The 18,145-nt window shown below is 39.9% G+C and overlaps 2 protein-coding genes across 3 annotated transcripts in view; one reads left to right on the top strand and one right to left on the bottom strand.

The window, feature by feature from the left end:
• Positions 1-20: 20 nt before the first annotated feature.
• On the top strand, positions 21-6,384 carry PSMG2 (proteasome (prosome, macropain) assembly chaperone 2). The gene is made up of 7 exons (XM_014938751.1): positions 21-153; positions 1,822-1,993; positions 2,748-2,806; positions 3,765-3,883; positions 5,171-5,344; positions 5,484-5,604; positions 6,025-6,384. The coding sequence occupies exons 1-7, from the start codon at positions 85-87 to the stop codon at positions 6,115-6,117; spliced, it is 807 nt and encodes a 268-aa protein (XP_014794237.1). The 5' UTR covers positions 21-84; the 3' UTR covers positions 6,118-6,384.
• A 7,613-nt stretch (positions 6,385-13,997) lies between these two features.
• Positions 13,998-18,145, bottom strand: part of PTPN2 (protein tyrosine phosphatase, non-receptor type 2) — a 32,585-nt gene continuing 28,437 nt past the window's right edge. Inside the window, exon 10 of one of the 2 annotated variants that reach the window (XM_014938598.1) lies at positions 13,998-15,583. In XM_014938598.1, the coding sequence (XP_014794084.1) occupies positions 15,562-15,583 (22 nt within the window). In that variant the 3' untranslated portion in view covers positions 13,998-15,561. The remainder of the gene's footprint in view (positions 15,584-18,145) is intronic. The other variant, XM_014938599.1, reaches the window with a different exon arrangement.

The following is an 18,145-nucleotide window of genomic DNA, read 5'->3' as shown; positions in this document are numbered from 1 at the left end:
GAGGCAGGCGGTTACCGCCGTTATTCCCCGCCCCGCTGAGGAGAGGAGGCAGAAGGGTGCTGTTGCCTTCCGCCCCCGGCCAGCATGTTTGTTCCTTGCGAGCGCGGCGGGGGCTCCGCCACCTCCGACTTTAAGGGCTTCACTCTGCTGATGGTAGGTCGCCGTCCGCCCCCCTCCCTGGGCCTGAGGGGGCGGCTGCTCCCAACCGGGCACCCCGGGGCGGGCGTGGGGGCCGCGCCGCTCCTCGGGCGCTGAGGGCTTCGCGCTGTGGGGTGTGGGCGGGGGATTGTGTCCCTGGCTCCCGTGGGGCAGGAGGGACAGGGTCTTTCGTATCTCTCTCCCCCCTGCCCGGGAGTCGTTCCTGGGCACTTGTATGTGGGGAAGTAAGGAGGTGCTGGGCAGGCGGCTGCTGTCCCCGTGTGTGTATCGGGGCTTTGCCGAGTAAAAGAGGGGGATTTGCGGGGATCCCTCCCGGAGCAGTTTCCAGCAGAGCGTAAGGAAGTCTTCTCCGTTTCCCTTAATTTCTCCCTCCTCAGTCCCCCGTTTTCGGCTCTTGTTGAACTAAGCGTTATGTGCTGAGCTACAGCTATATGTTTTTTGCCCTAAGACTAAAACACCGTGTGTCATCTTACAAAATTTGCAGTATCTGTGGGTTGGCACTGGAACAAAGGGTTATTTTTTTCATTTAGATGAGATATATGCGCATTTTTAATGAAAAAAATCTCGTTTGTGCGGTATTTAAACTATGCTTAGGATTGGTTTTGGAAGTGTTCTAGTCATTTTCAAAAATGGTATGAAATCAATGTAAGGTTACTTTGGTTATTGTGGAGGAAGAGTTCCGGTCCGGGCTGCAAAGTAGCAAACCATTCTTTTTTTTTTTTCTCTTTTTTTTTTTTTTTTTCCTTTTTCCCTGTTATTGAGTCCCTTTACTGTATTACTGAAAGGTAACCTCAGCACCTGTTATGGAGGGCTGCAGGGCCTGGGATGACTCCGCAGGCCGCACGGGAAGCCGTGGCAGATCAGCTGACTACCCACAGGAAACAGATCACGGCTGGCTTCTTTGGCTGGCAGTGACAGGCTATTGAATGCCAGGCAGCTTGTAATGACACTCTCTAGCTGCTGTTACCTCCTCTCTCACCCTGAGCTTCTCGGCATCACCTTTGGTGTGTTTCTGCGACTGGTGGCAGCAGAAATTTGTGGACGTGGCTTGCTTATAAATTAGCAGGAAGCAACCTAAAGTTTTACTGTTGTCTTCCAGTATGAGTTTCTGTCAAAGGGCACAGATTCTTGAATTTCTGCTTCTGTGCCATCAGATTAGGCCAATATCTGTAGCAATTGGTGATAACCCATGACAATTCCTAGGGAACAAATCCAAATGACCTTAAACGTTTTCATCTTTGATAGATGAAAAATAATCTACTTTTGTATGAGTCAAGCTGAGATTTACAGGTTTAATATGTAATATCAACATTACCGTTAGGTGTCACTTGAGGCCTGCCAATCTTTCCATTAGTGGTTTGAGTGACTTTTATCTACTCTGTATCCAAAAAAAGAGAGGGAGGAGACAAATTTCCAAGCCTTTGTTTACATTTACAATGAGACAGAATTATTCACAGAAGGGGCCAGGATGCTTTTATGGGACAGGAACCGAAGTCTGCATTAGTGTTCTGTTAGGAAATAGTTACCTTGATCAGAGAATGAGCAGCCACTTTTAGAAATCATGTTTGACCAGAATTGAAGTAATATAAACTTTCACTATTTGAAGCGCTTATTTTATTGTCCATAAAACACACTATAAATCAATAACTTCTGTTGCTTCAGCCAGCAGTGTCGGTGGGGAATGTTGGTCAACTGGCAATAGATCTAGTGATTTCCACGCTTGGCATGACTAAAGTTGGTTACTTCTACACTGATTGCCTGGTGCCAATGGTTGGAAATAATCCATATGCAACAGCAGAAGAAAACTCAATGGAGTTGAGTATAAATGCTGAAGGTGGGTATTGAACACTGAAGACATTTGCAAGCTGCATAAGGTGCAAGAATGTTGCATTTACTTTTTGTTGTTGTTACATTTTGCTTATGTGAACAATGTTTAAGTTCAGTGATAACAAGTTCAGTAATTTACAGATTAGAATGTATTTATACTTCACAGAGGAAATTCTTACTCTAACCAATTTGACATATGGAAACAATAAGAAATGTTGAATTTCAACCATATTACAGTGCAGCCAAAACTCTCTGCAGTTTTAATCCAAACCAACATGAAGTGTGCACATACTTACAGTAAACTGCTGGAATCCAAGATGAATTTCTGGTGTAGAAGGATATTTATCCTCTCTTTTTCCTTCCCACCTATATTTGCCTTTTTACTTATGTGGTGTTTCTCCCACTTACCTCTTCAAATTCTTAGTTTCTTTTCCTATATTGATCATTGCATTTCACCTTTTTTCCCCCCCTCTTAAATCATGGAAATCTCAGAATAATCTGATAATCTTTGCAAAGCTGCATAAATAGATTATCTTAATCATTACAGGAGGCAGATCTTCATGTATTTTTCATTATTCAATGCTTTGAATTTATGACAAGTGAAATTAAGTCCAGTGAAGACAATGCACAAAGATACATATTTTTATCACTGTGGATGTTGTCAGGCTTTACCATATGAATTGATAGATGAAACATTTATTATCCTGGGGTTTGTAAATTGGATAAATCTGGATGCTTCTTTCTTGATTTTTTTCATGTAGTGTATTCATTACCTTCAAAGAAACTTGTAGTTCTGCAGATCAGATCACCTTTTATAAAGGTATGTATGTTCATTGTTTGATCTTATTTCACTATTCAGTTTGAATAGTTCTGTTGGCAAATAGTTTAAGTGGCCTAGGTAAATTTTAAGACTAAAGAAGCAAAACTAGAAGAACTGTGCTACATTATAAAACATTTTGTTTCCAAAAAAACCCGCCCAGACTGAAAAAGATCAAAATATTTTTCTACTTTGTGCTATAACACCTTCTGCAGTTGATGCAGTTTTAGTGAATAGAAACTAACTTCTATATTCATTGAGGGTTGAGGTTTTGTTTTATTTTTCAAAGCCTCAGAACAACCCACCTATGTTGGTAGATTTTAGTGGAAATACCTCCTTAGTTATTAACAGTCTTGAAAATGCAAAACAGTCTGGGGTTTCTATATTCCTTTTTTTCCTTTAAACTTACTGTCTTTGTGGTTTTTGTCTTTTATTGTAATAATTTAATTTTTTATGTCACTCCAATTTAATTATTTCATAGTGGTTTATATTCATTTAAACTGCATTCATTAAGTAAAAAAAATGAAGAATTTGGAATTACTTATCAACTGGACAGTGGCTGTAATTTAAAATAAGCAGAATACCATGCCAGAAAAAAAAAAAACGTGCTGCAGTTTTTATCAGTGTAAAGTGTGGAAAAATACTGTGTGATCCTACTGTCCCATTTTACTCCAAATCTTTTTCCATTGGTATTAATGGCACACAAAACAGATGATACTGCTGTTGTTAACGTGGTCTTAATGATAGTTTTTATCATTATACGTGTAGTTTTGATTAAGTAAACAACCAGAGCAGCCCTCTGCTTTTTAAAAATGTATCTGAAGCTGAAAACTAAATGATTATGAAGAAAACTGTACATCACTGGTAAACTATATATGTAACACCTAGTATTGTGGGTTGTTGGCCTTTTTTTAAAGGACACAATATATTTTTCACTTTTTTGCTCTGTCTTTGCATACAGAACAAGTACAGGCCGTTCTGTCAAACACTCCTTTCTTGGGTGAAAAGCAGCAAGTGTGCCAGAGTCATTCTTCTGTCCAGCAGCCATGCATACCAGCGCGATGATGAGCAGCTTCTTGGGTATGCTTGTGTCATTAAAAGACCTAATTAGTGTTTCTTTTCTTTCTGACAAACTGACATATTTCCCTCTACTAAGTACTTTTAGCAGGGTTCTTTTGCTTTGCTGTGTACATAGGTCATAAAATGTTTTAATAGTATATTAAGTATTATATTATAAAAGATCAGTTTCTGAACTTTGTTGGTTACTACTGTCGAAAGTACTGAGCAAATAATAAGCGGTAAGTAAATTGCACTTGGCCTGCACTGTCAGGCAACAGAGCCTCAGTATTAACTTCTTAATTTCTTGTGGCTGTCAGCAGTCAGGGATTAGGTGCTAGCATACAGGTCACAGATTAGACTATTAACTGATAATTGGAATATTGGTTTCTTAACTCTTCTTCATTATGCTGCATTTTGAAGGCTTTCTTTAATATAGTATGTCATCATTCTTTTTTATAGGAAATTATTGATTTTTACTTGCTGGGAGGCAACTGGAAGTTTCAGACTATACATATTTTTATTAGGTATTACATCTTAAAAAACAAGCATTACTCACTGATGGAGGACATCATAATCGGTGATACATCAAAAACAAACCAACCCCAATATTTTTGCAAAAGACCAATTGTTATCCTCAGGCTGAATAAATGTGTGGGGCCTTAAAGAAGGTTTAGGTCCGTGCATGTCGCAGATACAGTTACCAGTGTTGCCGACTGACCAGCTAACCTGGAATGCAATGAGAGAGACTGATGGTTATTCAATGCAGTCTGAGTTGTGGTGATTTACCCCCCTCTCCTCCGGCACCACAGAATAACTCTCTGGCAGCAGAGTCACTAAAGAGTGAGAGTAGTACATTCAGAAAATACTCAGACTTGACTGAAATCTGCAGATATTTGTAGTGTGAGCTCATTAAAAATACTGTATCACAGTGAAGTCCAAGTTTACCCTAACTAACTTTATTTTAATCATCTCCTATCTGAAGGAAGAAAAAGCACATTTTATTTGTAAATCATTTTAACAACCGTAAGCAGTTCTCCTATTTATGTCTTTATGTATCTCGTACTTGCCCGATATTTGAGCCTCTAAAAAGAGGGTACATTAATTCTATTTGTGACAGAAAGTTGAGTAGTTTAAACTGATTTGAAGCCACAGAATACTTTTAAACTTTGATTTGAGGAGGAAGAGAAGGTCAGTGCAGTTCTTCATTGCAGGTGTGAGCTCCTCAATACTGGTAGCTTCTTTCTGTCACAAGTAACATCAGTAGTGTCTTTTACTGTCAGACTGAGTGTATTCTTGATTTGTTCCTAGGACGCCACTACGCTACCTACTTACACCTGATCTTGAGAAAGCAGTTGGAGGCCTTATGCAGGAGCTAAACTGGAAAGAAATGGAAAAAGTGGCAGCTTACCCTGGAATAAATGATACAGAAAAAGTTCTACATATTCCTGGAGGTGGCATCACAAAACTATTGTTTATTGAGAGGTGAGTTGTCTAAAGATAAGCACAGAAAGATATCAGAAGTCCTGTTTTTACTATATGGATTGTTGTTGCTTTTAATACATAAATAGAATTGTTCTGGATTTAGAAAAGAAATAGAAATGCTTGCTCATTTTTGTTGCAGTTGTTCAAAAGGAATCCAAATGGCAGTTCTTCTGAAATTCTGCTCAGAAGGGGACAACATCCCTGATGCGTTTGCTCTTGTTAACTACCTTAATGAATGGCTCCAGCTAATTAAAAGTGAAGTAAGTGCTGTTTGATCTAGAGTTCTAACTTTTGCATTTTGTATCTGTTATTTTAATTTTTCTTCAATCCAGAACACGAAAACTGTTACTCAGCTGAATTTTTAAAAAGTTAAAAATGTATGGGTTCATTTTGGCCCTTGGTCATCGAGGATACACCAAATTAAAGATACATTTTGATTAAAATCTCACTAGGAACTTCCCCACCTGAAAAGCCAAATTTAAGCCCCAGTCCTTTTATTTGACAGGTATGGGGGGAAAATGGCATAAAGATTTGATCGAGTTAGATCTTCCAGTACTCTTCTCTAAAACAACCCACAATGATATTTACACTTAAAATGCAGCCCATTGTTTTAATACATGTGCCAGAGAAAGAATTACATCATTATTATTTAAAACTTAACTACTCTGTTTTTGTTGCAGAGCAACAATTCTACGGATACTTCTTCACAATGGAAAATACCAAGTTCTTGGCGCTTACTTTTTGGCAGTGGTCTTCCACCTGCACTCTTCTGATCAGTTTTGAATTCTTCTGTAAGTCACTTGCGCAGTCTCAAACATCCTTTGATAAGGTGATTACAAACTAATTGCCAAGCAACAGCAGCTTAATTTGTTGTGTACATAAATTCTTTATTTTATTTAAGAAAAATCCCTTTCACATATGTGGGTAGCTAAAGAAATTAAGGTAACTTTCACAAATTGACCAAAGAAATATGTTTTGTACATTTGTTTATTGAATAACTTTGGTTGGACTTTTTTCTAATAAAATATTTTTTAAAAAAACTTTTTCTTTGGTTAAGTGTTTTTGCTATGGAAAAGCTTATGATGCACCTTCTTAATGTAGCTGAGAACTTGAGATTGATGTACAGGCATAGATTTCCTTATGAAGATAAAGCCTTACTCTTCCACATCAACTTAGAATCTTGGCTTTTTTTTCACAAACCTTCCTGGCGATGTAAGCAAAGCTCAGAAGTCACTAGTTCTGCCTTCTTTTCCCAGTGCCATCGTGGTAGCTTCAACTGGGGAGACTGCAAGCAATACAGCAGCCTGGTCCATCTTTTCTGGTCTACTTCTGTTGTATAATTCCCATTCTGCTTCCAAAGGCAGCAGAGATGCTAAAACTAAAGTTTTCTAGGCAGATGAGCCTTCTTAGACGGATTTAAGGATGAATACAGTGCTGTGAATATTTAAGTAAAACATTGCCCTGATAGCAGGCAGTCTGGTATTGGTATATTTTATAAGCTTAGTCTGAGACAATAGTTGTGTAATGAACAATTCAGGTGTTTAGTGTTTCTAATGATACTTGTTGCCCCATTAAGCAACATGCTCAGTTTTGATCTTTTGGAAGTGCCTGGTGACGTTAGCGTTTTTAAAAGTAACTTTAAAATTTCTAAGTTATAGCTTATGAATTGATAGACACAATAAATATACAGGTCATACTTTTAAATATTTACTTTGCTAAATAGATGTTGGGGTTTTTTTGTGGTGGTGTCATGCCAGTAGAAGAAATTATGAGGAAAGCAAGAGCAGCAGTCCTGAATAGATCTGTGAATGATGTAGGCATAAAACTCAGTAATCAGCTTTGCTTGAAAACTTGTGCCTCTTAAGTAAAGAAGAGCAGTTCGGTCTAACTACTTGGTGAATGGACTGATCACCTAAAGGATACGATATCATTCATCTTCTTGGGTGTTTTGAAAGTTTGTGAGGGGAGAATCATAGTGAATACCTGTCACAGAGGACTAATATTTGAATGAACATTCTGTTACTGTTCTTCTTCCATAAAACAAGAAGAAACTTAAGTGTTTCCCAGTCTTGAGTCTGCTTTGCAGGAGCATATAATGCAAGGAGAAATTGAACCTTGGAAAATTGGTATGTGGAACAAATGCTCTGTATAATTGTACGTCCAAATACCTTCAAATAATGTCTTAAAATGTAGGCAGGTCTCAAGTTAAGTATCGTATTTGAGTCAGTCACAAACATAGATATATGTAGAACAATATGAGCACAAACTAACTGCTGCTGGCATTAGGAGAACTGGAAAGGCTTCATGATTGGTTAATTACATCTGTGGTGTTAGGGTTTTTTTAAAGGTTTGAATTGTGTTAACACCAATGCTTCTTAACACTAAATACCATGCTAGAAATGGAAAGTAATTCTTTGCTCATATTAATAAGCTTTTACAGTAGTAATGCACGAAGATGACACATTTCATGAAGATGCCATGTTTTATGGTGTAAAAAATGGACTACAAATAGATTTCAATTGTTTGGGAATGACTGCTGTGCCTGTGAATGTGAATCGAAAAAGATTTACCGGAAGAAAAAGAAACTTGTATACAGCTGGTACACAAGCTACAACCAGAAGCAAAACCAAATAACATGACTAAAAAGATCACATTAATGTGAGCTTAAAGACTTATTTTGGCCCATGGTGTTGTCATTGTTTTACAAGAAGCTTGAGTTTCTAGAGGCAAGTGGAAGGCTAAGCCATTTGCAGCCTGCCTTCGTATAGATCCCATCATGGTGATATTTCATGCTTACAAATACTGTTCATTCAAATATTGCATTTTTAGAAAATGGCTAATGAACTAAGCATTCTTCATTGTGATGGATTATCAGATTCTTTGTGAATGTACTGTAACTGTAACATCAACTGTAACTGGACAGTAGTGAGCAAAGAGAGATTTGGTAACTGTTACGAGAGTGTAGACTCTTGCTGTACCTGAGTTTGGAAAGCTGAATATGCCAAGCTGGTTGAAAACTTTTGCCTGTAAGTGGTAAATACTTCTTAGCTTTAAGCGCGTAGGCCTGTGTAAATCACAAGAACTACTTGCTTGTTCTTGTGCACTGCTGAATCTGGAACTGAGTATTCATTTTCCTTGATCAGAATCCGACCTTCTTAGAAGTCAGAAATTGAAACTGGTGATGGTCCTGGTTTGGGCTTTAGGCCTGAAAGCCATCAGGGTGTGTCTGCTTTACCAGTAAGATCAGAATCTGACCTTAGAATGAAGCTGTAGGAGATACTGAGTTCTCCCTTCCATGCACTGATGCCTCTGCATTGTCTAATGACCATGTTTGGTTTGAGTTTGGGCTTTGCTGACATGCTAGAGAATAGGTCAAGAAAGAATGGCCTGGCAGTTTAAACATACTCATCTTAAAACATAAACTCTGTCATTTTAGAATAGTGGGTGGATGTGGGTAAGAATAATACTTTGAATTGACAGCTACTACATAGAATAGTGGTTTTTAAAGGGAGCAGAATATTTAACTGAGCAAACCAACATGAGGAGATGGCTGTTTAAATCAACTGTACCTTGAAGCTTTCCTGAGGTGAAAACTGTTCTTCAGAAAGAAGGGGATGAATGTCAACCTCTGCATTACCTTAGGATAGGTCCTTCTGCTGGATGAGCATGGGAGTATTCCCGCACCTATGCGGGGCTCAGATAATTGCACCTGTAATGACTGTAATGAAGAAGCTCTAAAGTTACATGTGTCTTTTATTACACTAACTTGCAAGGTACTGACCAGGACCTATTGAAGAGCCAGCTCTTCAACCACTGCTTGTGTATTGCCTGTACAATGACTACAGCTATTTGGAAAGTTATGTATGACTGGAGGTGCTCCATGAGGCTTTTCCAACTGTCATAGGATGTTGGTGTGGAGGGAAAAAAAAGAAATTATCGACAGGCACAAGCTGTTTAAGTTTGTTTTGGTTTTTTTGTCGTGGGTTTTGATGTTGTGATTTGGTTTTGGTTTGTTTTTTTAAAATAAGGTGATTGTATAAACTTCGTCTGGCTTTAAGTACTTCGTTCCTTTGGGATCAAATTAGCTGCTTCATTTAGGCCTCTTCACAAGTGTCAATATTTAAACGCTGTGAGCTTCAGCAACGCTGCAATGAACTTATTAAACATCTCTGCCATCTGCAACCTGGTGTTCTAGATGATGCTTAGTACTGCAAGCAAATTGTGGAGTATGTGTGTTGCATCGTAAGGAGTCCATTTGCATAAAGGCTTGGTGTTTAAATAAGTTGTGACATAAAATTAGGGACCCCAAACATTGTCTGCTGCAGCTGTTTAACACAGGCACATAACTTTGTTCAAGATCCAGAATATGTTGTGCATATGTAAACTATACAAGGTACTAAAAAAACTTGAAATACTGAAGTCAACTTCAGTGGCTTTTAAACAATACATTAAAAAAAACATAAAGGTAAAACCTTATATGGGCAACAAGCAGTGTTGCTTGGGTATCTGTGGAAATAATCAGATGGGAAAAATTTTTAATAATTGTTTGTATTAAGCAGGATGCAGTCTCATGTGTGCCCAGTGGCATTTGGGAAGCTACAGATCAGAAGGTACTTAACTGCAAAGCTTCATTAGTTAAAATTGAACCAGCTGTGATAATAGATGGAATTTCAATCAAAATTAGTATGGCTTGGAACAAGAAGAAGCAGTGATGAAAAGCTAGAGGAGGAAAAACAAGGATTCTGAAGCAGTATCAAGGGAGTGCTTGATCACCAGACCACAGCAAAGAAGCATTCAGAGGTGTGAGAGCTGTTTTTTCTATCCTTCTTTTACTGATTACAGATAAACTTACAATTTCTCATTAAAATACTCTTGTAAATAGCTCAGACATAATAATTGGTTTTGCTATCATTTTGACTAAACCAGTAGTTATGTTAAAAACATCTTAAGATGCTTTTTTTTTTTTTAAACAAAGATCAAGACATTTTTAGAAAACATCTTAAAAAATCCAATTCTTGCAACTGTTTGCAACTAGAACAATGCAATTAAGAGTGCAAGCCAACGAAGATTCTTTAATGCTGAGTGTTTCTTAATATAGGTATGTGCTGGTAGTCCCTTGTGGTTTGTGTGCCCAAAGGCAGGGCAGGCAGGAGGCCAGACGCTGCCCTGAGGTTTTACAGGAGCTGAGAATGGGATGCTGGTTTCTGAGCAGAGGCTGCCCTACCACCTGCCGTTCCTTTGGTGGTTACACATCTCAAGGACATCTGTTTGTGCACCAACTCAGAGAGTACATCGTATGTGAAGGCATGAGGTAAGCTCCTGTTTATAACATAATGGCAAGCTCCCTAAGAAAACAGAAAAGTAGCACCAGAATGTATTTTAACCTAGAAGTGCCATCATGCAGTTAAGTAGGAATCGCCAGAGTAGCTTTCCTGCCCCCTTTCCCTTAAGATACTCTTCTATGGCTTCGTAATCCTTTACTCTAAATCTTGCAATAAATTTGTGAGAAAGGCAGGCAATGGAAAACACAAAATTATGCTTTAAAATTTGTTGGCCCAGTTTTCTGCTCTTATTCATTGGACTGACTGACCTTTATATCCATCCTTGTGAGGAACAGTTTCCCACTACTGGCATCTCTTTGCAGCTATGAACAAGAACTGTGAGGCATGAAATCTAATATTTGCAAGCAGTTAAAGGATTTAAAGTTCTTTTGATTTTATCATTTGGAGTTCTTCTAATTGTCCATGCTCTCTAAAGTGATGATGAACTCCCTGCTCAGGATTGCATCAGCCTTCTCGTCTCGAGTCTGTCTGATTTCTGCGCGACACCGTCAGGCTGTAGTCTCTCCCTCCGGGGTGCACAGATCCGCTGAATGAGGGTGAGTCAAACTGCTGTGTGTTGGGCTGCTGGTTTTAACCACCAAGATACCTTGACTTACCGTTATCAGAGATAGATACACGGCTGTAAAAATGATTCAGAACAAGTAGGATTACCCAAAGCAGTTTAAAAAAAATATTTAAAAAAAAAATAAAAAACAGGATCTGAATTGTGGTATCTACTATCTGATGTTGCAAGAACTACTAAGCAGTTACCCAGAACCCTCGTGACACAGGCTGGGCTGCTGCTTTCAGGCATCATCATTGCCGCAATCAGTGACATTTTCAAAACATTAAAAAAAAAAAAACAACCCAAACAAAACCAAAAAACTAACCCTCCCCCCTAAAAAAAAACCCCAAAGAAGAACAAACAAACAATTGCAAGGAGTTTCTTGGAGTTTCAAAGCTGATTAATAGAGCAAGTTGTGAGATAGAAACATATTTTAGACATGAAGAATACCTTCAGTATATTTTTTAAGTGCTGTAAGCAAGAAAAGCAAAGCAACTGAGCTAATTTTTTTTACTCAGAAACTTAACAAGGAACAGAATGGTAAGCACAAGAAAATGCTGGGAAGCGTTAAGGAGCTTTCAAAACTGGTGACAATTCCCCTTGTGTTCCTCTTCAGGTGCAACACCAACACAGCTTGTGTTGGTAAGAGGAAAGGGCAGGAAAAGGGTTGTGTGAGAGGTATACTTGGGTGAGTTGTGGGGGAGAGAAGCCAGAACTGTTTAAAACTCGGGGAACTAGGGTGTGTTTGAACAGCAGTGAGTTCAAACAGCACAACAGAGAGGTGCAACAGTGGAGAAACTACTAGAAGGGGATGGCAGGTCATGGATGTGAGGTGGTGCAGTTCTAGGGTTGGAAAATGGGAATTAACTACAGTACATCTTTAGGAATTTCCATGGGTATCTAGGCTAATAAGCTGGTGAGTCAAAATGGGGATGTGGTCAGGGAACGCAGACAAAAGGCTACATGTAGCACAAGGCTGCTCTGATAAGTCTAAAACTAATTGGAAAAACTAACCCTATTCCAAATTGAGACAAAGCCATACACTGCTGTGAGGCAGACAAGAGAAACAAGCACGCTTGCTTTCCTCTATCCCCAACACTTGTGCAGTGAGGCACACAGCTGCTGTGTGACAGAAGCTTCTTTGCAGAAACTAATTAGTCTGTAATCATCTGTCATGCAGAAACCTGAGGTGACTCCTGTCCTGCACTGCAGGAACTCTGTCTAAGTACCAGAGTTTACCACGGGCGTGAGCGAGGTGGAAGATGGGCTCTGTGCTGGACAGGTGAAGGTTGTCTCGGGCTTAATTTTCACTACCTAATGGGTATGTATATTTAGGTAACTACATTCCAGTCCCGCACGCTGGCCTGTGTGTCCCAATTCTCAACTTACAACCTATGTTAGAGTAGATGTCAACTAGAAGGACTAACTTGAAAGACTTGCCGAGGATGATAGTCTCTTTATACTTCTATACTTGTGACCAGCAAGACATACCCAGGAGTGGAAGAGAAGAAAGACAGGGCTGAGTGTTGTTAAGCACTGAAGGATTCCTTGTCACTTTCAAAAAGCTACTATGAGATGTGTATATATAGCAAGAGGCCAAATAAATTATCAAGGGAAAGGACCAGACAAAAGCAATGAAGACGGTGTCATTTGCCTCCCAAGGTTTTTCTCAAACAAGCCATAAGATGCTAAGGACCTCCTCAAGAGGCCTGGTAGGATAAAACCTCACAGAGAAGGAAAAAGAGGAGCACTCAGTGCTGCGAGTACTTTCTAAAAGAGAAACCCTTAAGGCTTTCCTGCCCCTTGTGGTAAAAGTACCAGTTTGACTCTCCTGGACCTTTTGGTCTTTACCAGAACGAGGAGATGGCTTCTCCTAGGCCGGGCCAGGCCAGCAGTGCCCCAGGTAGCACTAAAGTGTCCCCTTGCCCTGGGAACAGGCGTTGGTGCAAGCCGCTCCCAGCTCCTCCTGCTGCCCCCAGCCCACTGCTTCCACTGTTCCCCAAACTGCTGCACCCACCTCATCTGCCTGCCCTTCTGCCCACCAAACCTTGCTGCAGGACAAGGCACCGGTTGTGTCCCCGGATATGATGGCTAGCAACAACAAAAACAAGCACCTCTGCGACAATTCTCTTGAAGACGGGGGAAAAAATAGAGGAGCCAATAAATCACAGCTTTTTCCTTTGAGAGTCTACAAGTCTGTCATTCTTCTAACTCTCTTTCAGAAGGCAGCCCTTCCTCTTTCTTTACCTTTTAAGATGTTCCACCATTTCCCAGTGGTGGAAGAATGGTGGCCTTGCATAGAAATAACAAAACCCATCCGTGTGTCAGAAGTTCCTGGGCCAGTGAGCCAAGGCTTCTGCTGTCTCTGGGTTTGGAACTGCTCTGTCTTTACCCCCTTTGCCTATTCTTCGTTAGCCTGACAGCAAATTTAGCTCAGCCGTTCAGTAAAGGGTAGTCATTTAAAAAACACTTCAAGGAAATCAGCGTTTTGATTAGAAGAGTTCACTGTGTGACAAGAGCCAAAGGATGTTCAGCCCCCTACTCCTCACAAGACGAAAAGAAGTTAGTTGTGTATCTGATAGTTACCTGTGATGGACAGCAGCAGGTAAAATAACACAGCATGAGCAGTTTCCAGTAGTCACACACCTTCTGCTTACCCGCAATTCACAGAGGACAAAAATAATGAAACCATAAATCACAGCAGAAGGCATGAATGGCAAAAAGCTGTATCCAAAGAGGTAACAAGTAGCATAAACAGGCTCCGGTCCTGGATTCAACAATAACAGGGTTTATTGCAGTGGTTTTGGCCAGACCATGATCTCTCATTACAAACACTCCTGGTCTCAGAGCTGCACCAACTTGAAAACAAAAGCTGAATCAAGTTGCGATGTTCACTCCTCCAACACAGGCTAGGAATAATATTAATCATCAAAAGAAATTAAAGTATTTAGGCAAACCAGATTGGTGATTTAGGCCATTTCAAGGTGGTGTCAAGCATATATTTAGCTCAAGTAACGGCACTATGTACTTCCCGATTCAGCTTCACGTTCAAGTTAAACACAACCCCGAACACGCTTGCTTTCAGGAATGATCCTCCAAACCAAGTTCTGTTAAGATTGCAGGTTGCTGCCTATTTTAGCAAAAATAGCCTGAGTTGGCCTAGATTTCCCCCCTCTTCCACGCTTTACTTTCAGCAACTGTATGATTTGTACAAAAATCCGTTACAAAAATATGCAAAGTACAAATTACGTATAAAACCCCACCACATATTAGACAGTCATATCGAATATAATTTTTTGGTGAATTAAAGTTTATCTGAAATCATCACAGAACGTCAGCAAGTGCAGAATTTAGGTCAGCTCCGATACAGAAGCTGACCGGGCTGGAAACCCTGTTGAGTCCGTTAGAAGAACTCCTTTAAGCAGCGTTCCAGTTTACCCCTTTCCCATCCAGCTGTCTGGGCTGTGTCAGGAAGAATGCGGAGAGCAGATGTGAAGTAAAATATTATTCATACAACACACTGTGATGACACAATCCAAACTCCATTTAATTAAAGACACCATTCACGTTGTGCGCTTTGTACCTGGCCCTTGGCACCCATTAATTACGGATGACCGTGGGTAGTGAGGCATCAGATTTCCCATTTTTCCTCCCTTTAAAGCATCGATAACAAAGACTTTCCCTTCACAAAGTGACTCTGAGCATTTTGTGCATATTTTACTGCAAACATCAGGATTACCAAACCCAACTGGTCAAGTTAATAAAATAATATTCTTAGTGGTGTATTACAAAAGAAATGTGCAAGAGGTCCTCCTAACTCAAACTACAATACTTAGCATGAATGAAAATATTTGCATAAAGCACATTCTAATCATTTTGCCATTTTCCAGTTAAGACAGGGCATCGGGAAACCTTAAGGCAAAACATCTCTTTTTCTGCAAAACAGGCTCTTAACAGTTTCTCCCTAACATAATGCGCACACAACAGCATATTGTCAATTTAAAAAAATATTTAATGCTGCCAAAAAGTATAAAAATACAATAAGAATGGCAGTACAAAACAAAATATTTCCTAATTTATTTCTTTTACATCTTTCTACATTAATACAGGCATTATAAAAACACAAGTGGGCAAATTATTTTGTTTTGCAAAGTAGCGCGCTGCTGGTGGTCTTCATCCCCTCGGTGCAGTTTACGCTGTAAACAGATAACTGAGGTCTTCTTGGTACTTAACAGACCTCACTTTTTGTTCCCGAAGAGGGGTTGATGTCTCGCTTTGCATGTCAATAATTTGCAGTTTATAGCTGCAGAATATTCACAAGTCTTGAAGGCTTAGGTGTCGGTCAGTCTCGGCCTGCGACATACAATGCAGAAGAAAGTCACCGATTCAGTACACAGTACGGAGACAAAAAAAAAGACTATAAGAACAGAGAGCGGGTTTGCAAGTCCCTATCAACAGCAAGCAGCGCCTCATGCATCCCCCGCAGCAGCTCCCCACTATGGCTCGCACTCTGCTTCTCCAGAAGGAATCCCCACATTACAGCGTGAGGCGCAGGCTTGCTGGAGAGCTTCAAGCCTAGGTCACTCCAGCAACACAACCCACTCGTGCGCTCAACCACGGGCACCACAGAAGTCTCCGTGGGCCTTACTGGGGCTGCAGAAAGCTGCACCCCAAAACACTAACATCACCCTTCACGGCTTTGTAGGCCGGTCCTGGAAATCCCTTTCTAGGGAAAGGTTTCTCAGAGGCGAGGAAGACATGCCAAGACTGGACGTTGTGTTTGCTCTCGGGGAAGGTAAGGCTCTACTCCCAGGAAGACAGACCAGCACCACATATCCAAGCTACTACAAAGTAAACCACTGCTAAGTTCTGCAAGCACTACACACATTCGTAAAGCAGCTTTCTTTGATCAGTTAAGACACATTAAAAACATTCTTCCAAGTATTTATCCTTCCAATTTAAATAAAGACTCAGACAGAGGTGCAATTTTGAACACATTTATTTTTCATACATAAAAATGAAAGACTGACCTAAAATTCTGGGGGAAAACAAAAAAAGCCCAGGAAGACTACTGTATGTTATGTCAACTTGGCAAATTTCGTCCTCTGACTTAAGCCACTTGGCCACGCAGAAGACTTTCCTCTTTTGTCATCCTCAATTTAGTTTCTTGTGCAGTACTCCAGTGTCTCAGGTTTAACTCTAATGCCAAGCACCAAACTAAATAATTTGGTTAACATTCAGTAAACTTAAAGCTCGCCAGGCGTTTTAATCGCCTGCACAACCCAACCGCACAGACATGCATACACATTTACACCTCTCCCCTTTCCAGTGGGATATAAACTGATGCCTGAAAACCACTTAACTCCAGGTTTAACAGAATAAGCTGTTTCACTTGTAACATCTTGCTTCCATAAAATAAGCCTGTAATTTTTTTTTGAAGCGTTATTTCACACTGAACTCATTTTACTTGATACATGTCAAGAAAAACACAGATGTACTGTCACTCTTAGTGGAGTGTCCCTGCACCAAGAACATAACCAGAAAACCTAAAGGACTGTCAAACCCCTTGCAATGGATGTCCACATTTGTTAGGGATTTTTTTTTTTTAATCAAAACATGCGTGATTTGTACACAAGTGTTCATCTGAGAGTCAAAGGCTGTTTAATCAATTTCAAAGGAGCCCACTACGCATCCAGTATTTTGACAGATGTATTTCCAGACCGGAGGGAGAAACCCAACCTGGTAACACTGTGAATGAAGTGCAAGAGCACTTCAGGAGCAGCACAGGCCCAGCCGGCAGCTTCCCAACAACCGGGGCCAGGGGGAGGCAGGAGAGGGCTCAGAAGGTGCGTCCTTCATTTTTACTCTGTCTTTAAGCAATCGTCAGTTCTTCATTTTGTCCCATATTGGTCAAATTCCATATTCCTATTTAACATCCAAGTTGTGCAAAACTGCTGCAAGTTTCAATCCTACAGAATAACAAAGTATCACAAGGGCTCAATTTGCAGTACAGATTTTGGGTTTTAAGGATTACTGATGGACCAGAAAAAAAGGTTTTGTGCAAATTATGTCCTGGAATGTACGAAGGGATCTAATGTTAATTTCCCTTCTATGCCCATACTGGCACGGACAATCTCCTGTACAAAACGGTTTTGTCCAAGACTTGTATTGGTTCATGGTCCTTATATTATTAACAGTTAAGACTCTCAAGATACTTACAATCATGTAATCAAACCAAATTTTTTACAGATCAGCTGTGGGATGTGCAAGTCCTGCTTTATTGCATTAGGAAGGTTACAGAGCGTGAGGTGATGTAGGATGGGCCCCCCACACCCTGCCCTCTCAGAACAGAGGAACGTCTGCTCAGGATGGGGAGAAGAAAAAAGCCAGGATTTTTAAGATGGAATCAGGAAAAAATTCAGGTGACATCTCAACAGAGTTAGAGGTCAGTGTCTGTAGGGTACTGGTGGCCCAGGAAATCCTTCTCATGCAAACTGAAAGGTGCTAAGTGACAGTATGGTTTTGCCTGCGCTTTTTCCTTTAAGTATTTAGAATAAAATCTGGACTATTTCTGTTACAAAAGCATTTAAGTACATTCCATGTGTTCTTCCATAACCAAAATATCTTTTATAAGGCACAGACATTTACACCTACTATGAGTTATAGCTGACACTGAATAAACTGTCTTCCCAATTTAAAGAAAAAAAAAAAAAAAAAAAATATTTAGCAAAGCCTTAAGTTAAATATTCAAAAGGGATTCTGTGGTTTCTTTAAAGTTTAATTTAATTTTGCCATTTTCCTAAAGGAAGTATATTCATTTCAGACTGTTCTGGCAGGACAGATAATTCACTCCAACACCTATGAGAGAACAAAAGACTGAGTCTCAGGAATTAATTCAAAGAGCACCAGATCCAC

The sequence above is a fragment of the Calidris pugnax genome, unplaced genomic scaffold, assembly GCF_001431845.1.
Source record: "Calidris pugnax isolate Ruff unplaced genomic scaffold, ASM143184v1 scaffold13, whole genome shotgun sequence".
Taxonomy (NCBI): domain Eukaryota; kingdom Metazoa; phylum Chordata; class Aves; order Charadriiformes; family Scolopacidae; genus Calidris; species Calidris pugnax.
Note: the sequence above shows the minus strand (reverse complement) of the source record. Positions and strands in the feature narration are given on the sequence as shown.